Source organism: Pleurodeles waltl, chromosome 1_1 (genome assembly GCF_031143425.1).
Source record: "Pleurodeles waltl isolate 20211129_DDA chromosome 1_1, aPleWal1.hap1.20221129, whole genome shotgun sequence".
NCBI classification, from domain to species: domain Eukaryota; kingdom Metazoa; phylum Chordata; class Amphibia; order Caudata; family Salamandridae; genus Pleurodeles; species Pleurodeles waltl.
This window is the reverse complement of record NC_090436.1, coordinates 625,146,431-625,162,312: the sequence shown is the minus strand read 5'-3', so window position 1 is coordinate 625,162,312 and position 15,882 is coordinate 625,146,431. Positions and strand designations below refer to the sequence as shown.

General features: G+C 42.4%; 1 protein-coding gene across 2 annotated transcripts in view; it reads right to left on the bottom strand.

Annotated features, from left to right (window-relative positions):
• The window catches only part of PGGT1B (protein geranylgeranyltransferase type I subunit beta), a 239,403-nt gene that overhangs the window by 152,942 nt on the left and 70,579 nt on the right, over window positions 1-15,882 (bottom strand). The window contains exon 2 of one of the 2 annotated variants that reach the window (XM_069226500.1): window positions 14,296-14,414. The exons of the other annotated variant lie outside the window; for it this stretch is intronic. Coding sequence (XP_069082601.1) covers window positions 14,296-14,414 — 119 coding nt within the window. The remainder of the gene's footprint in view (window positions 1-14,295; window positions 14,415-15,882) is intronic. 2 annotated transcript variants of the gene reach the window in all.

Below are 15,882 nucleotides of genomic sequence, written 5' to 3'. Positions count from 1 at the left end.
ATGAAAATGTACTACACCAAGGATTTAAGTGGTTTGTTGGAATGGTGATAGCGTGAACTGGTATGATAACAAATAAAGTACCCCCTGCTGTACATTTTGAGGACGTTATAAGTCACCTCAGAAATCCATGACCTTATAAACGAACTCTGCTTTCTGCCTCGATCCTCTTCATGGTCATAAAACTTCTCTGTGACTTTCAATATCATTATAATGTACAGCAGAGGGTACTTTAGCTCATATAATGTATCTGACCCTTTTATATGCGTTCGAAAATACTGACATGATTTACAGGCCATGAATCATATTAACAGTTTGTGCACATGTGGTGTGTTTACTTAGCATAAGTGCATTGTGCCTTCTTCATTTCAACGAAGCTGATGGAATGTTTTGTGTGGGCAAAACAGCCACATGGGCTCTATGTTGAGAACATTTGTTCCAAGATAAAGATGGGTGAGTCAAATAAGGCTCGATGCAAATATCAGGTTCAGGCTCTGCCCTCGAGAATGTGAACTGGCCTTTATAAATAGCCAAGCCTTGCGGTGCACTTTTTTTTTTTTAGACAAAAAGGGTTAAAAGCAGGACAGCTTGGCAGTGATACAATGCAAGAGCATGGCTTTTTGTTTAAAATTTTTCCATGTTAATTGGAGTTCAAATGCATTGGCCTAACATGTCACTCTTAAACAGTGCTGCACTTTGCATAGGTCTCACTGAACAGCTGTACCATCAGGAAGAAACTACGTGTGGGTTCCAATACCTCTTTATCGTGCTAAATATGTAACTGCCGTAATGGACATGGTGCACCACTCCTAAAATCGGTCGGTTCATTAAACCATGTAAGCCAGTTACAGCAACATTACAATGGATAGATCACCTGCGTTCTGTTACACTTAACTTTTGTATCTGGACATTGATTTAAGTGTTGTATATTTATTAAACCTAGTGCACTAATTTGCGAAAGTACTGAATAAATGGCAGCAGCATTGTCCGTTGATGTTAGACAGAATAGAGGGCATTATCATCCAATGGCTGTACAACGCAATATGTAAGAAGGAAACCTGGGTTCGAAACACAGCCTCCCCACTTGAGGCCATGTGAATCACTTTATTTCAGTTAGTCTAATTTCCCTTGCTCGATCAATCTGAGCCCACATTATAGTAATTGAATTCAGAATCTGCAATACACAAACGCCTAACTTGTGCATCATTCAACAGAAAATAATCTTGATTTATATTAAAAACAATATTAGCCGTACATGCAGCGACCATGACATTTACATCCTTTGCGTCTCTTGTGACATCACCAAGGCATGGGGGTATTCTTATTTTTATGACAAGACCGGAGGCTCCTATTATGCGTTTCTTTTCTCGCTTTAATAAACAGCAGCAGTCAAGGAGAAACTACAAAATGGGATTAAAAACGAAGTACAGTACATCTTAACCAATAGAAATACCCCCATGCCATTGTGATGTCACTTGACTGCAAGCAGCCCTCTTTTCTTGCTGCTGCAGTCAAGATAAGTTCACCATACCTTTCCTCTCATGTCGTTTTTATTTAATTTCAACAGTTGGTTTGAATATGGTGTATAAATGTTGATTTTATATTATGTAGACGGCAAGTTGCTGCATTGGCTTCATTAAGCGCTTTCCTCGCGCTCGCGCTCGCGTTCATTTTCCTGGCTTCGGGTAGCAACCCCGGTTGCTCCCGAGCCAGAAAAACAAACCGTTTAGTGCGCGGTGCTTTCACAGTATTTTCCCTCGCGTTAGGAAATAACCGTTATTCGGTTTTCCTGACGCGAGGAGGTCACTCTGTACAGACGCGCTTCCTCACCTTTTGGCCATATTTTATACTCGTCGTCCGGCTCCAATACAGGACGTGTGTCAGAGGCTTTCTCCTCTGCAACCGGTACTCTTTCCTTTACCCCGCCCTGGGGAAGGAGGAGTTTCCCGTTTCTCCTTTGTTGTTCTCCACAGTTAACCCCCGTTTGCCTGACTATTTTTTCCTTCAAAGATAATTTTCATTCCTCTGAGTTTTTGTTCTTTGGGAATTTCTTTCCTTTGTTTAAATTTTACTTAACATGGAACCTAATACCTCTTCTGTGGAACAGGGTGTTCCCAGTGATATAGAGGATATAAGAAATGAACTCCAGAATTTTATTAAGAGTTCTGTTCATCAGGCAATGGCGTCCTCAATGCAAAAATTATCAAAAAATTTTGAGTCACATTTTTTAAATTTTTTATCCAAATCTTGGGCCCAGACTGCGGGGGAATGCAGTCAATGCCTGACTGTCAACCCCACGAGTTTGGCACAAAAGGAGAGTGAGTTTACCTCACATATGTCAGAGGACGCGGTTCCTCATAAGGCTCCTGCCAAGGAGTATAACAATATGGCTCCTAGACCCTCTCTGAAACAAAAAGCTAAACAACGGAATGTATCTCTCCCCACTCCCACGGCCTCCACTCCAGATACAGATGATGATATTCCAGATGCGGATTCAGACTTCTATGTCTCTGACAAAGACGATAATGATTCCTTTTCTCCTCCTCCTCCAAAGAAACCCAAGGTTCCCTCTGTTTCCCCTCCTCTTTTCGATGCAGAAGGCTTTCCCATGTTCGATCCCTCCCACATACTTCATCCCAATTCGACGGAATGGTTCCCTGCTGACCATGTGGGTCATTATGTGGCTCAGAAATTATTCTCACCCCTAGACAAACAAACCAGAGCCAAGCTCAAGTCAGAATGTCCACGCCCTGAGCTTCCGCATAAGGCTACTACTACCCCTTCCATCGACCAGCAGATGTTAACCTTTTTTACCAAACAGGGCAAGGACCCTCGTAAAGGGGTAGATAAAGCGTGGTCGTCCTGTCAGGACAAGTTGTTGGACGTCATTGGTCCACTTAAGAGAATCTTTGATATGGTTGAGACGGCCAGATTGGATGGTACTTTTTTAGATCCAGAGGAACTATCCTTGTGGGTTCAACGTTGTTTTTGTCTACTGGGGAATGGTAATTCCTCTCTTATTCACGAGAGACGGAAGGGCCTCCTTATCAAATTAGATCCTAAGCTAATTAATTTGGCAACGGTTCAACCTCAAATCCACACAGAGGGACAACTTTTTGGGGAGTCTTTCATAAAGGACCTCAGCAAATATGTAGCCACATTCACCTCCTTGGATAAAGCACAACAGTCCATGAGGAAAATGTTCAACCAAAGGGTTTTTGCCAGGGCCGGTAGAGGCAGAGGCCGCTTTACCGGCCAAGGTTCTGCCAACCAAGGCTCCAGAAGTTACTACAGTTCCTATCAGCAAGACTTCAGACCGCAATTCTACCCCCAGCGCGGCAGAGGTTACTGTTCCAAGTCCTTCAGACATTCTAAAGCCTCCAACCCAACAGGTAAGCCCTCAAGTTGGTTTCTTTCCGACAGGGGGTCGCATCTTCCATTTTCTTTCAAATTGGTTAACAATTACCGCGGATGTGTGGGTTCTAAACACTGTACAAGGTTACAAAATAGAGCTTTATTCTACTCCGGTGCAAAGATTTTTCACTCCTCCTCCCCAATTTTCCACAGAAATGAACCATCTAATATCTCTCGAGGTAAATTCTCTCTTACAAAAACAAGCGATTTCAATCACTCAACCTCATCCTTTGGGTTTTACCAGCCCAATTTTTCTAGTTCAAAAGAAGAACAAAAAGATGCGTCAGGTCATCAACCTAAAACATTTCAACCGGTTTGTGGTATACCGTCATTTCAAAATGGAGACAATTCTTCACCTCAGAGATATACTTCTTCAAAACGACTGGATGGTCAGACTGGATCTACAGGACGCCTATTTAGTGGTTCCGGTACATCCAGACTTCAGGAAATTCCTTCAGTTCCACTGGCTCGATCAAACTTATCACTTTACCTCTCTGCCCTTCGGTCTATCGTCTGCCCCTTGGTGCTTCACCAAGCTCTTGAAGCCCGTTGTGGCTTTTCTAAGGTCCCAGGGCATAAGGCTCTTAATTTACTTAGACGATATCCTCATTTTAAGTCAGTCTCCTCAAACTCTTCTACTCCACTTACAAACAGCCTGCTCTCTTTTAGAAGATCTAGGTTTCATAATAAACAGAGAAAAATCTCTCCTAATACCATCTCAAATCATAGAATTCTTGGGATTTCAGATCAATTCCATTTCAGCTACCCTTTTTCTACCTATGACAAAAATAAGATCCATAAAGTCAGAAATTCTACAAATCCTTCGCAGCTCTCTCATCTCTCTCAGGACATTAGCTTGAATAGTAGGCCTGCTGTCCTCTTATATCCAGGCAATCTTTCCAGGTCCCCTTCATTACCGCTCTCTTCAAAGACTGAAGATTCAACATTTGAGGAAGGGACTATCGTATTCCGACCTCGTTCCCTTAGACGTGGAGTCTCGCACAGAGCTTCAGTGGTGGATAGACCATTCAGACGCTTGGAACGGGAAAAGTATATTTCCATCAGCCCCAGATCTTGTGTTAGAATCCGATGCAAGTCGTCTAGGTTGGGGGGCCCGGTGTGGTCCCATCTCGACTGGAGGTACATGGTCAGCCGAGGAGTCCAAATTGCACATCAATTGTTTAGAGATGCTTGCCGGCTCCTTTGCAATCAGAAGCCTGGCAAAACACAAAGTGCATTGTGCAATACTTCTCAGGATGGACAATATCTCTGCAGTCAGATACATAAATCATCTTGGAGGCACAAAATTCAAACCTCTGGTGGATTTAGCCAAGAGTTTTTTGGAGTTTTGCCTTTCAAACCATCTTTCGGTTCATGCAGAGTACCTTCCAGGAGCTCTCAATTCAGTGGCAGATTGGCAATCTCGTCATCTCCGAGACTCCAGCGATTGGAGAATTCACCCTTCAGTTTTCCACAAGATACAATCATTATGGGGTCCGTTCTCCATAGACCTGTTCGCATCTCGACTGAACACACAGCTTCCTCAATTTTACAGCTGGGGTCCAGATCCCTTAGCCTTGGCATCAGATGCTTTCTTACAAGATTGGTCTCATTCCCTCAATTATGCCTTTCCCCCTTTAATCATGATCAACAGGGTCCTAGCACACGCCAGACGTCAGCATGCCTCTCTCATTCTCATAGTCCCGTTTTGGCAATCCCAAGTATGGTTCCCTATCCTGCTGGAACTCTCAGTGGATTTTCCCTTGTTAATTCCGTCCTTCCCAGACTTACTGCTAGACCCTCTTCAGCGTCCTCACCCCCTTATTGTGGACAACATCCTCACTCTATCCGCCTGGAAGATCTCAGGAATTCCCAATCTTTCCCTGTCATTTCGTCAGAGGCTTCCCAATACATCTCAAACTCCTGGGCCCCTGGTACCAAGAAAGCCTACAAGGCAGCCTGGTCTTTATGGGACGGCTGGTGTTTGGGAAGGCATGTTGATCCCTTTTCAGCAGATGTAATTTTTGTAGTTAATTTCTTGGCCGCAGAAGCCAGTAAAGGTAAAGCTTTCCGCACCATCAGCCTTTATAGGTCAGCTATTTCTTCTAATCATATCCATGTCAATGGAAAACCGATAGGCGAACATCCGTTTGTATGCCGATTACTAAAGGGAGTAAAATTTTCTAAACCTCCTCTACCAAAGTATAATCAATTGTGGGACGTTAATGTTGTTCTAAAATTTTTCATTTTGTTGCCAGACAATCCTATTTTATCACAAAAAATGTTATCTGCTAAATTAACAATGTTATTATGTTTAGTTTCCATTAAACGTTTATCGGATGTAAAGGCATTGGACGTCTCCAACCGACAGTTCACCCCTTCGGGGGTGCTGTTTTCGGTTGTACGACGTACCAAGACCAGTTTATCGTCAGTTTTTCATTCTTATTTCCCGCAACATCCGAAACTATGTGTGGGCCAATGTCTTAAAGTTTATGAGCAAAAACCTGCAGATTTGAGAACATCCTCCTCCCAACTTCTTATCTCTTTTAGGAAACCCTATAACCCGGTTTCGTCTGCTACTTTAGCTCGTTGGGTTAGATGGATTATGTCTTTAGCGGGTATTGATATTTCCAGATTTGGAGCTCATTCTGCCAGAGGGGCTATGGCTTCCAAAGCCTTCTGGGCAGGCTCTCGTTTAGAGGATATTCTAAAATCTGCAGACTGGTCTAATGATAATACCTTTAGAGTTTTTTATTGCAAACCTGTTGATGATGTTTCACTGAATGTAATTAATATGCTTTAAACTCGCATAATAGGAGCCTCCGGTCTTGTCATAAAATGTAGATTTTCCTAGTTTATTTAGGAAAGTCTTAATTTTATTAAAGACACGGAGGTGAATATTATCCCACCTCTGGTATAAACATTGTTTTTTCCCTCCCTTTCTTCCAGCGCCAGTTCCGGCCACTCAACCAGCGTCCTAGTGGGACCTCCTCACATCATTTGAAGTCTCCGTTCATTGCAAGTTCAGGATCGTATTCTCCTGAATTAATGGAACACTCCTTCCTTTGTAGGATTTTTGACTTTTCTTCTGACGTTTTTGCTTTTCTTATGGCTTTGTTTATTCTTTGTTCTCTATCCCCGTTATTCTTCAATAATTGACTTTATTCGCAAGAAAAGAGGGCTGCTTGCAGTCAAGTGACATCACAATGGCATGGGGGTATTTCTATTGGTTAAAATGTACTGTACAACGTTTTTAATCCCATTGGCTGTCTGTGTTAGCCTCATGGGATTTGTAGTTTCTTCTTGACTGCTGCTGTTTATTAAAGCGAGAAAAGAAATGCATAATACTCGGCTCTGTGTCTTTAATAAAATTAAGACTTTCCGTCATAAACTAGGAAAATCTACATTTTTTTCTATATGTAAGACTATTACTTTCAATGAACTGCAGCAGTACGGCTATTTAGACTGATGCGCTTAAGAAATGGTGAAGAACTAGCAAATCATTTAAAAGTCAAATACCGAATCTCTCAACGGCTCGCAGGTCCAAGCCAGAACCCCGTGGCGCACTATGAATGTGACTTGCTGGTTCTCTTGTCAAATGGACAGTTACAGCCTCAACAGTCCTCCTCACAAGGCCGGCTTTTGGTAAGGGCGAGCGGAGCCCAGGCCGCCGATTTTCAGAGGGAAAGGAGCTATGGCTTCAGTGCTGCAGGCGCAATTTTTAACACCCCACCAGACGGCTTTCTTGCCCCACCTATCTCCTCTCACCCCCTGCTGTCACACACTAGTACCAGCCACCCCCCACACGCACACCTCCCCAACAAACTACTTGGCACCAGCGTGAGATGCTAATCTGTGCATAATTCAGGCGAGTGGGGTTGGTGCAGCGAAGTGTTCAGATGCCAGTCACTACTATGGTGGTCAGCCAGGGGCTGACCTCTGAACACACAAGGGGGTCACCGCTGCCTCGTTTTATACACCAGGACAAGCGACGGCCCCACATTTCTTTCCGCCCAGCCTGGGCTCTACTCTCACAAGGGACGACTTTATCTCGCTGTATATTTATTTGTGTTGCGCATTTCTGTGCCTGGTGCTACCCTCTTCTTGTGTGTGCTACTTGCGGTCTAAGATGTGCATAACCGGATGATTTCAAGCTTCTTAAGACTCGTTACAACGAGGCTTTGGACGGAAGACTGAAGTGCGCTGATGACTGGAATTCTTCAAACGTGGCAATACTATTTTATGTATTTGTTTCTGCGATTTTATATAGCGCATACCCAAGGGAGTCGTAGCGCTTTACAATAAAGCAGAGAGCGTTACAAGATAAATTGAGAGTAGCACGGTAGTAGGAACCAAAATGTAAGCTACTGTGGTTAAAGCTTTTCATTTTGTAGAAAAACACTTTCTGGTGACTTGCTAGGGACGGGAATACCAGGATATTTATTCTGACAATTTGGAGAAAAAAATTGCAACTGTACGTTCGCAGCCTTAGTTGAAAGCCATCCCAAGGACGCCATCTGGTGTTCGACACAAGAATCGCGTTGCCATGTTAATAGCTATAAAAACTTTTTCAAAAGTGAAATACTTCGCAGGAGTGGCTAAAAAAGTAATATTCAGTATACACCTCTGAATAATATCGATATATAAGACGTATTTCACTAACGAAAGAAAATACTGTTATGCCATAGTGAAATGAGGGTGAAATGATGTGAATTAATAAATGTGAGGGTTCCTATAAACAATTAAGTGCGCCTTTTATACTTCCCTTCAAGGCACGTTTTGTTTTCGATATCTATTGAGTACATTTTCCACACAAAACCAAATAGTTGTTAACATCATAAGTGCAAACAGTTAATCCACCATTACTGTTAGAAAAAAAAAGTTAACGATAAATCGTGACCCAACCCTGGGGACAGCTGAAACGTCATCTAAGAGGTTCCTGATATAATAAAGAGACAGAGCAATTCATGAATCTCATTTGGATTACCTCAGCAAAAATACATGCAATGATGTGCGCAGTTTCAACAGAATGTTTTTATTACACCACAATAGCTTGCCAACCAAGAAAAACTTTGTAATAGCGTAATTACGAGGCCTAATACTATATTCGTTGTACGAAGTACCAACAGGAGTTTAAAATAGGGGATTTAAAAATGACGTGCAAAAAAGATACAACTTAAACAGAATGCAAGGCACTTTTGACTGCGCTCAGATCAATTGGGTAAGAAAACCAAGATGGCGTACATCCGGAGCCATTCATTTCACAAATGTGAGCATTTCGAGTAAAAAAAAAGAAGACAAAAAAACACCTGCAAGGTTCTGTCTTTTCAGTCTGGTCAATAACTCTGAGAGTAGATCCTGACAGGTAAGACCAGGATCCGTGAATCAGCGGACATGGTCATTGCAGGCGCCCGGATGCTTCCTTCTACTGTCTACACTTACTCCTGCCCATAAGTGGGTTCACTCTGTGGGATGTGCAGTGCTAGGACAGCGAGTCGCAGCACATACTTCACGCATAAAATCAATGCTACACCCTCATATGTAAATTATTAATCTGTCTGTCAAAAGCACCTTACAAAGTACATTGTGGAAGCCAGAGCATATGAAATAGGGAGCTCTGCATAACGTCTATTAATTATGCCTTTACTAAGCACACAAGGAGAGCAAGAGGGCTTAAAAATACAGGGCATTTAATTTCTTTTTTTGCCTGAATTTGACAACATAGTTTCCCATCACTATTCATCCTTGTTCTCTCCACTTTTCCAGAGAAACTTGTGCACAGACCATGTTATAGGTAAGTGAGCATATTGTATCACATTGTAGTTCTTTTTCCATCTTACAATGTAAAGAAATAAATAATTCAATAGCAAACAACCCAGTTACCAGGCAGGTGGTAGGTAGAACCAAGTAAATGCTGAATGGGCTTGAGTGATGAGAACATACCACTCGAAATCTGGGACAGATAAACTTTCCTTTTTATAAGGTGATGCCAAATTGACGAACCTGAATCAGAGTCGTCTCCTGGACTATATTATTCGAAGCAGAATCGTGCAGAGGTTACCAAAAAAGGCCTGGGGCAGTGGGATCAGTATTTAACCCAAACACTTGAGCAGAACGACCCTTTTAAACAGTGCACTCCTAGCTAAACTATGACAACGAGAGCAACATACATGTATTGACCTGTGCTGATAGTTTGCTTCTTCATACCAATTTTAGCTGGCCTTTCCTCTTCGCTGTACTTTATGGCCATGTCATCTCTACCCCAAAACACCACATAACAGTCAGTCATATCTCTTCGTGGCATGCCATCTTCAGGTCTGAGCATCCCTTTCTCGCTTCAAGGTGCCTACTCCTTGATAACAACTTCGAAAGCATTCTGTACTGTAGCATAATGGGATCAGAGCCAAACTTTGATATTAAATAAGTCTTCGATAGCTGTGTGTGTTTTTCCTAAAGCCCGAGTGCCTCTGTGGGAGCTCTCGAAAGTCTGCCTGGCTCTTTTTTGGAGTAGAAATTTTCAGACATAATTTAAAAAGCGCTGGGTTGAGCAGTGAACGATGTAGGTAGAGCATCTCAGACACCTACAAGGCCTATGCGTTACAGGGAATTATGCACTGTGGAAAAAGTATGAGCAGGCTTATTAAGATCTTGTCTATCCCTCCAAATATCCACAATTTTTGATACTTCCAAAATGTTACAGGCTTTGCAGTGAAACAGGTATGGAAGCAGGGTTGGCGGGACCATATTAAAATCACATCCCTGCAGCATATTAAGATGTTGATTATCGTGATCAAGGCATCACAGGGGGAGTCCATTATGAACAAGTATCTGCCAGCCAAATCCAACTGAACTCTGTCATACTTGATGCCTGTGGTCTTTCAAATGATAACCACCACTCCTTGAGAAAAGAGGCAATAATAGGCAAAAAATCTTATATTCTCCTATGTAGCTGCAAATGATATGGGACTATCTGGCTTCAAATATGTTCACTTTACCCCAACACATCAACTTTGTGCAATTCGTGACATATCAAGACCTGCTTTGCTTTTTTAGGGTTCTTCAACCCCCTCTCATGCCAGGATAACAACGTAAACGGTTTACATGGTAATCTAATGGAATAATCTGAAACCCAGGGTAAACTGCCCACACATAACCCCCATCCAAAGCAGCCAAAAGTTTCAGTCCAGTGACATCTTGTCTGTCGCAAATAGAACCATCGCCCACACTGATCACCCAAACAATCAGTGAGCCCCATAATCTAAAAAGACAACTCCCCAACATACCCAACCAGTTGCTCCTAATCTCTCAGCCAGTGTAAACAAAAAGAAACAAAAAAACACAACAAGGGTGCATACAGTCCCAGATCTTAACTAATGGGCTTTTCCGAATCCAAGAATCAGATGAGAAATCCGGCAGCAATGTACTGATCAGAAGTGTGGCATAGGTGGTCAAGGTCAAGTATTTTCTCAACGTCTCATCAATGGGCAGGTCAAAAGTCACTTAAGGTATGATCAATTAACATCGCTGGTGTCGCCAGAACCTAGAGGAAGAGTGAAACCCATCCCAGCAACAATATAGGTGAAATACAAAAAAGACTACACAGTTCAAACATAACACATGTGGAATGATGCAGCATCACACTGCATTACATATTACTTTAATGGGTGATGAGTTGCAAAACAGAAGTGCTCAGATTAACTTTTTCAAGGTATATGCCTGCCATCAGTGCACTGTGTAGAGGATCTATTCAGGAGATGTCTCGGGTCTCATGTGGTTAAGTCCGTCCGAGAAGATAGATACAGAACTAGTGGAGACCAAATGTCCTCGGGCATGAACGTGCTGGCATTAGCTCCCAATACGTGTCCAACTGTTCATGGCAATATACCGCATTTCGCAGCCAGTGACTCTGGGCACTGGACGTCATCCCCAGTGTATTGTAATTGTATTTATATAGCGCTTAGTACCCCTGGTGAGGCGGTGAAGCGCTTTTTGGTGAGTAGCACGCTACTCTGGAATCCAAAGGATTAGTGATGGATTAGTATAGGGAAATAGGAGTACGGTATTAGTATAGGGAGGTGTGAGTTAATTTGAGCAGAGGGCATGTGAGTCTGTTAGTTGATTTGAATAGAATAATGGAGGGATAAAGGAGGGAAGAATCACAAAGTGTTAAATGGGAGATCATAGCAGTAAGATGAGATTTTGGATGAGTAAAGGAGAGGTGGAGGATGTAAGAGTCTGTAGAAAGTTATTGAGAAGATGACCATAGTAGTTAAATAGGGTTTGGGATGAGTCAAAGGAGAGATAAATGAATGAGAATTTAGTGAGGTTGTTTGGGCGATCATAGTCTTAAACTGAGGTTTAGGGTAAGTCAGGAAGGTTAGAGGAGGATGAGTCTGGGAAGGATTATTTTGGCGATCATGGTAGCAGAATGGGCTTGGGATGTGTCAGAGAGTGGAGATAAAGGGAAGATTGATAGAGGTATAGGGTGATGGCCAGAGAGAGTAAAGCCTTCGAGAGACTAAAATGTTTTTTCCCCTCTTTTACAGTAGGATTAGAGTAGTACATTTATAGAAACATGTTTACATAATCAAGGGAATAAATGTGTAAGGAAATAATATATTGAGATTTAAAGTTGTATCGTGTAAACGCAGTCTTTCAAGAGTTACATTATTTGAAGTTATTTTATTCCTGTACTTTCCTCAGTATTTCAATAGTGAAATATGCTTGTAGACAAATAGTTAAGATAAATATTTACATGTTGTGATAGATAAAATAAAAACAGAGACTCATAAGCATTTAATCAAGCAACTTACATAGAAACTATGCAATGACCTATGAACATGTTAAGTGTAGAGTAATATACACATATGTATATATACGTAGTAACATACACATACCCATAATATACACACACACACACATATATATATGTATGTATATATATATATATTACACACACACACACATATACACACACAAACACACCTACAAATACATACATATGTACATTTAATTGAAGGAAAATATACATTTGTTAAACAGGCCTAAAGATTATCTATATATTTTAAGATAACAGTTATGATATGTATTTGTACAAAGAAATACACATATCTAGATATATTCACATAATCAAATTTTAGCATGTTTACGTACACAGGGATATGCAGGCCATTGCTGTTTGAGTATGGTGGTTATGCAGGAAAGAGGCAACTCGTTTGTAGTATTTTGAAAATAAGATAGTTATCCGTGGATCTTAAATTTGGGGGTAATGAATTCCATAGTTTGGCCGCTTGAACAGAGAAAGATGTACCACCTATTGTCTTTTTCTGGTATGGTTGTATTTTGAGGCTGGGTTCAAATCCTGAGCTGAGCTTTCTTTGTTGAATGTACTGGCTGATTTTATTCCTGATGAAAAGCGGTCCTGTTCATGTATTGCTTTGTGTGTGATACAGAGCAGCTTGAAGGTGGATCTTCTGGCAACTGGTAACCAATTTAGGGCTCTCAAGGCAGGGGAGATATGGGTTAGTGGCTTTACACGTAGAAGTAACCTGGCAGCTGAGTTCTGAATGTGTTGTAGTTTTTCAAAGTAGATAGAGGTGATCCATAGTAGAGGCCATTGGCATAATCCAGTTTAGATAGTACAAGAGAGATAGAAGCCTGCACCTTGTGTAGAAAACCGAGGTGGGGGAAAATGCGTTGCAGAGTTTCATTGTGATGAAACTTGATCTTGATAATTTGTCCACTTCAGCATTCATTGTTAGCTTGGAGTCCATGATAATTCCAATGTTTCTCACTTCCTTAAATAGTTTAGGAAGTGGCCCCAGATAGTCAGGTCAGGAACAAAGTGGGTCAACATTTCTCCAATCGCCACATGTGATTAATTCTGTTTTGGAAGCATTCAGTTTGAGATGGCTCCATGTCATCCACTGATCAATGGCTTTGAGGCAGCTGGAGATTTGTGAGTTTGCGATTTCTTTGGGGCATTCCAGTTTAAGAATTATTTGTGTGACATCTGCATAGTTGTAGCATGTGAGTTGAAATTCATTGATCATTGTTGGCAACAACATCATGTAGATGTTGAAAAGCATGGGTGAGATGATTGAGCCTTCAGGGACCCCTGCTTTTGTGAACAAGGGTTTGAATGAAAAAGGAGGAGTATGGATGGCATTTGTTCTGTTTTGAAGGTAGGATGTGAGCCAGTCGAAAGCAGTCCCCTATATGCTGACTTCACAGATTCTTTGTATTAGAGTGTCATGGTCAACTCTGTCAAATATTTAAAAAATGCTTAACAAGGTTTTGCGTTGACAGACAACACGCTAATTAAAATAATTAAATAACAGAAACAAAACCACTTTTGTTTCCAAAATGGAGGCTGATTTAAGATGCTTTTTTGCACATCATAATTGATGCAGCAGATTAGTTATTTCATAGAGCAGGAGCTATAAATAACAGGTGTGTTTATAGCCCAATTGAATGGTAAACACTTTATCGACCTCAGAAGAAAGAAGGGATCTGATGTTGGCTGAAAGATTTACAGCAGTTAGCAGCAAGCCTGACTTGCTGAGACATCTTATTCCTGCTGATCAATTCATATGTGCAATATTTTAATATTATCCACAACAATACACAAACCTTGACATGATTTAAGAGGCAACATAGACATTTTCTATAATGGGATTCTTTCAAGCTTTGGGAAACACCTCTTTCTAAATCTACATAAACCAAAAAACATAACAGTACAAACTATTCTTCATTCTCAAACAAAATGTAACCAGGCACCTCTGCATAAATGGAAATGAAATAAGGAGAAATAATGCAACAACACTGCAAAAACAAGAAACAGCAATGAAATACTGAACTGCAAAGTGAAAAATGCACACTCACTGTCTTCTGTAGGTAGAACCTGAAGAGAATAAATCCACTCAATTATCTCGGCACTGTTCACCACGTTCAAAGCATCCAACATATCCAAGCCAGAGATTGCAAAAAAGGCAATAGTCAACCTAACAAGAAAAACAGTTTAAATGGTTAATTTCAGGCACTGTACAATGTTAGGTACTGAGTTGCACTGGCAAGTTCATCTTTCTTCCTTATGACTTACAAGGCCAAGGAAAAACATCTCTAAAAAACATCAGATAAGCATGGTCTTCTTTCCCTGGGGTCTACTGGATCAGCAGATTAGGAGGGAAATTAAAAGGATGTACAATAGAACTAGAGAAGTATATGTATAATAGCATTATTTGTGTAATATAAATAAACAATGATTATATCTCAGAGGGAAACGATTTGAGCTAGCAGGTGCTCATACTAAACTGTCGTAGTTACTCTATTGAAGGCATTCTAGTGCTTTACGATGAGATCACAGTTATATTTGATGGAGAGGATGTGCAGTTGACCAGACTAGGACTCAGTTGTTCAGTATGTATGCTGATTATATTGTTAAAGTATAATTTTGGAGGTTTGCTTATGTAGTCCTCTTTTCTATGCAACAACAAGGACTGATAATTACTGGGTTGCAACAGAATGTGGCATATCCTCAGCAATATGTGAACATAGCAACAGGGTTTATTCTGAATTACCTGAAAGTCAGTCGAGTCAATCTCCTTCACAAATACACCTATGACTTTCACATATTTCTGGACTTAATTATTACTCTATCTATCAATAATCATGACTGGGCATGTTTTACATACCACTGTGACTTTGGGGCGTGGCCAGGGTCCGGAACATGGCGGACGCCTGATTATCTAGCTCCGGAGGGGCCTGCCGGATTAATCCTTCTCAGCGCGCTGGTCCGGGCCGCCTGCTCACGGAGTGTGGGCTCCCTGCGGCGGACCGCCGGGAGGCGCGATTGGGCCCCCAACGCAGTCCTGGGGCGAGAGGCGGGCGGTGCAGTTTGCTCCGTTACGGGGAGAGGCGTGCGGCCCCTCCCCTGCTGGAAGCCGCGGCCTGACGTTGTGCGGTCGGCCGCGGCGGGAGCGAGGCGGGCGGCCAGAGTCCATCGGCGCTTGCGTCGGAGGCTGAATTTACCATTGCGAGGGGAGGCTAGCGGCCCCTCCCCTCGCGGAAAGCCGCGGCCCGGTGGTGAGCGGCCGACAGCAGCAGGAACAAGGTGGGCGGACCAGGTGCGGCTGCGCTCGCAACTGCGGCGTGAGTCCAGATCGCGGACCCTGGGGCCCCTGATGCAGTTGGAGAGAACTGGGGGCCCTCCCTGGTGTAAGCCCTCAGCGGAAGCGACGGAGCGGGCGTAACGGCCCCACCTTTGCCAGAGCCGACCTGAGGGCATTGTACTTGGCCCAATTGGAGTACCTGGGCACGGAAAAGGCAACGGGATGGGCTGCCTAACGGAGTGTGTCATCTGTGGAGGTTCAGTAGTTGAACACGGATCCCCATGTGTTGCGCCTTGAGAGAGGTGCGCATAACGGACGGCCCCGGGTCAACTGTCTGGCATGAGGGGACCGCGGAGCCACC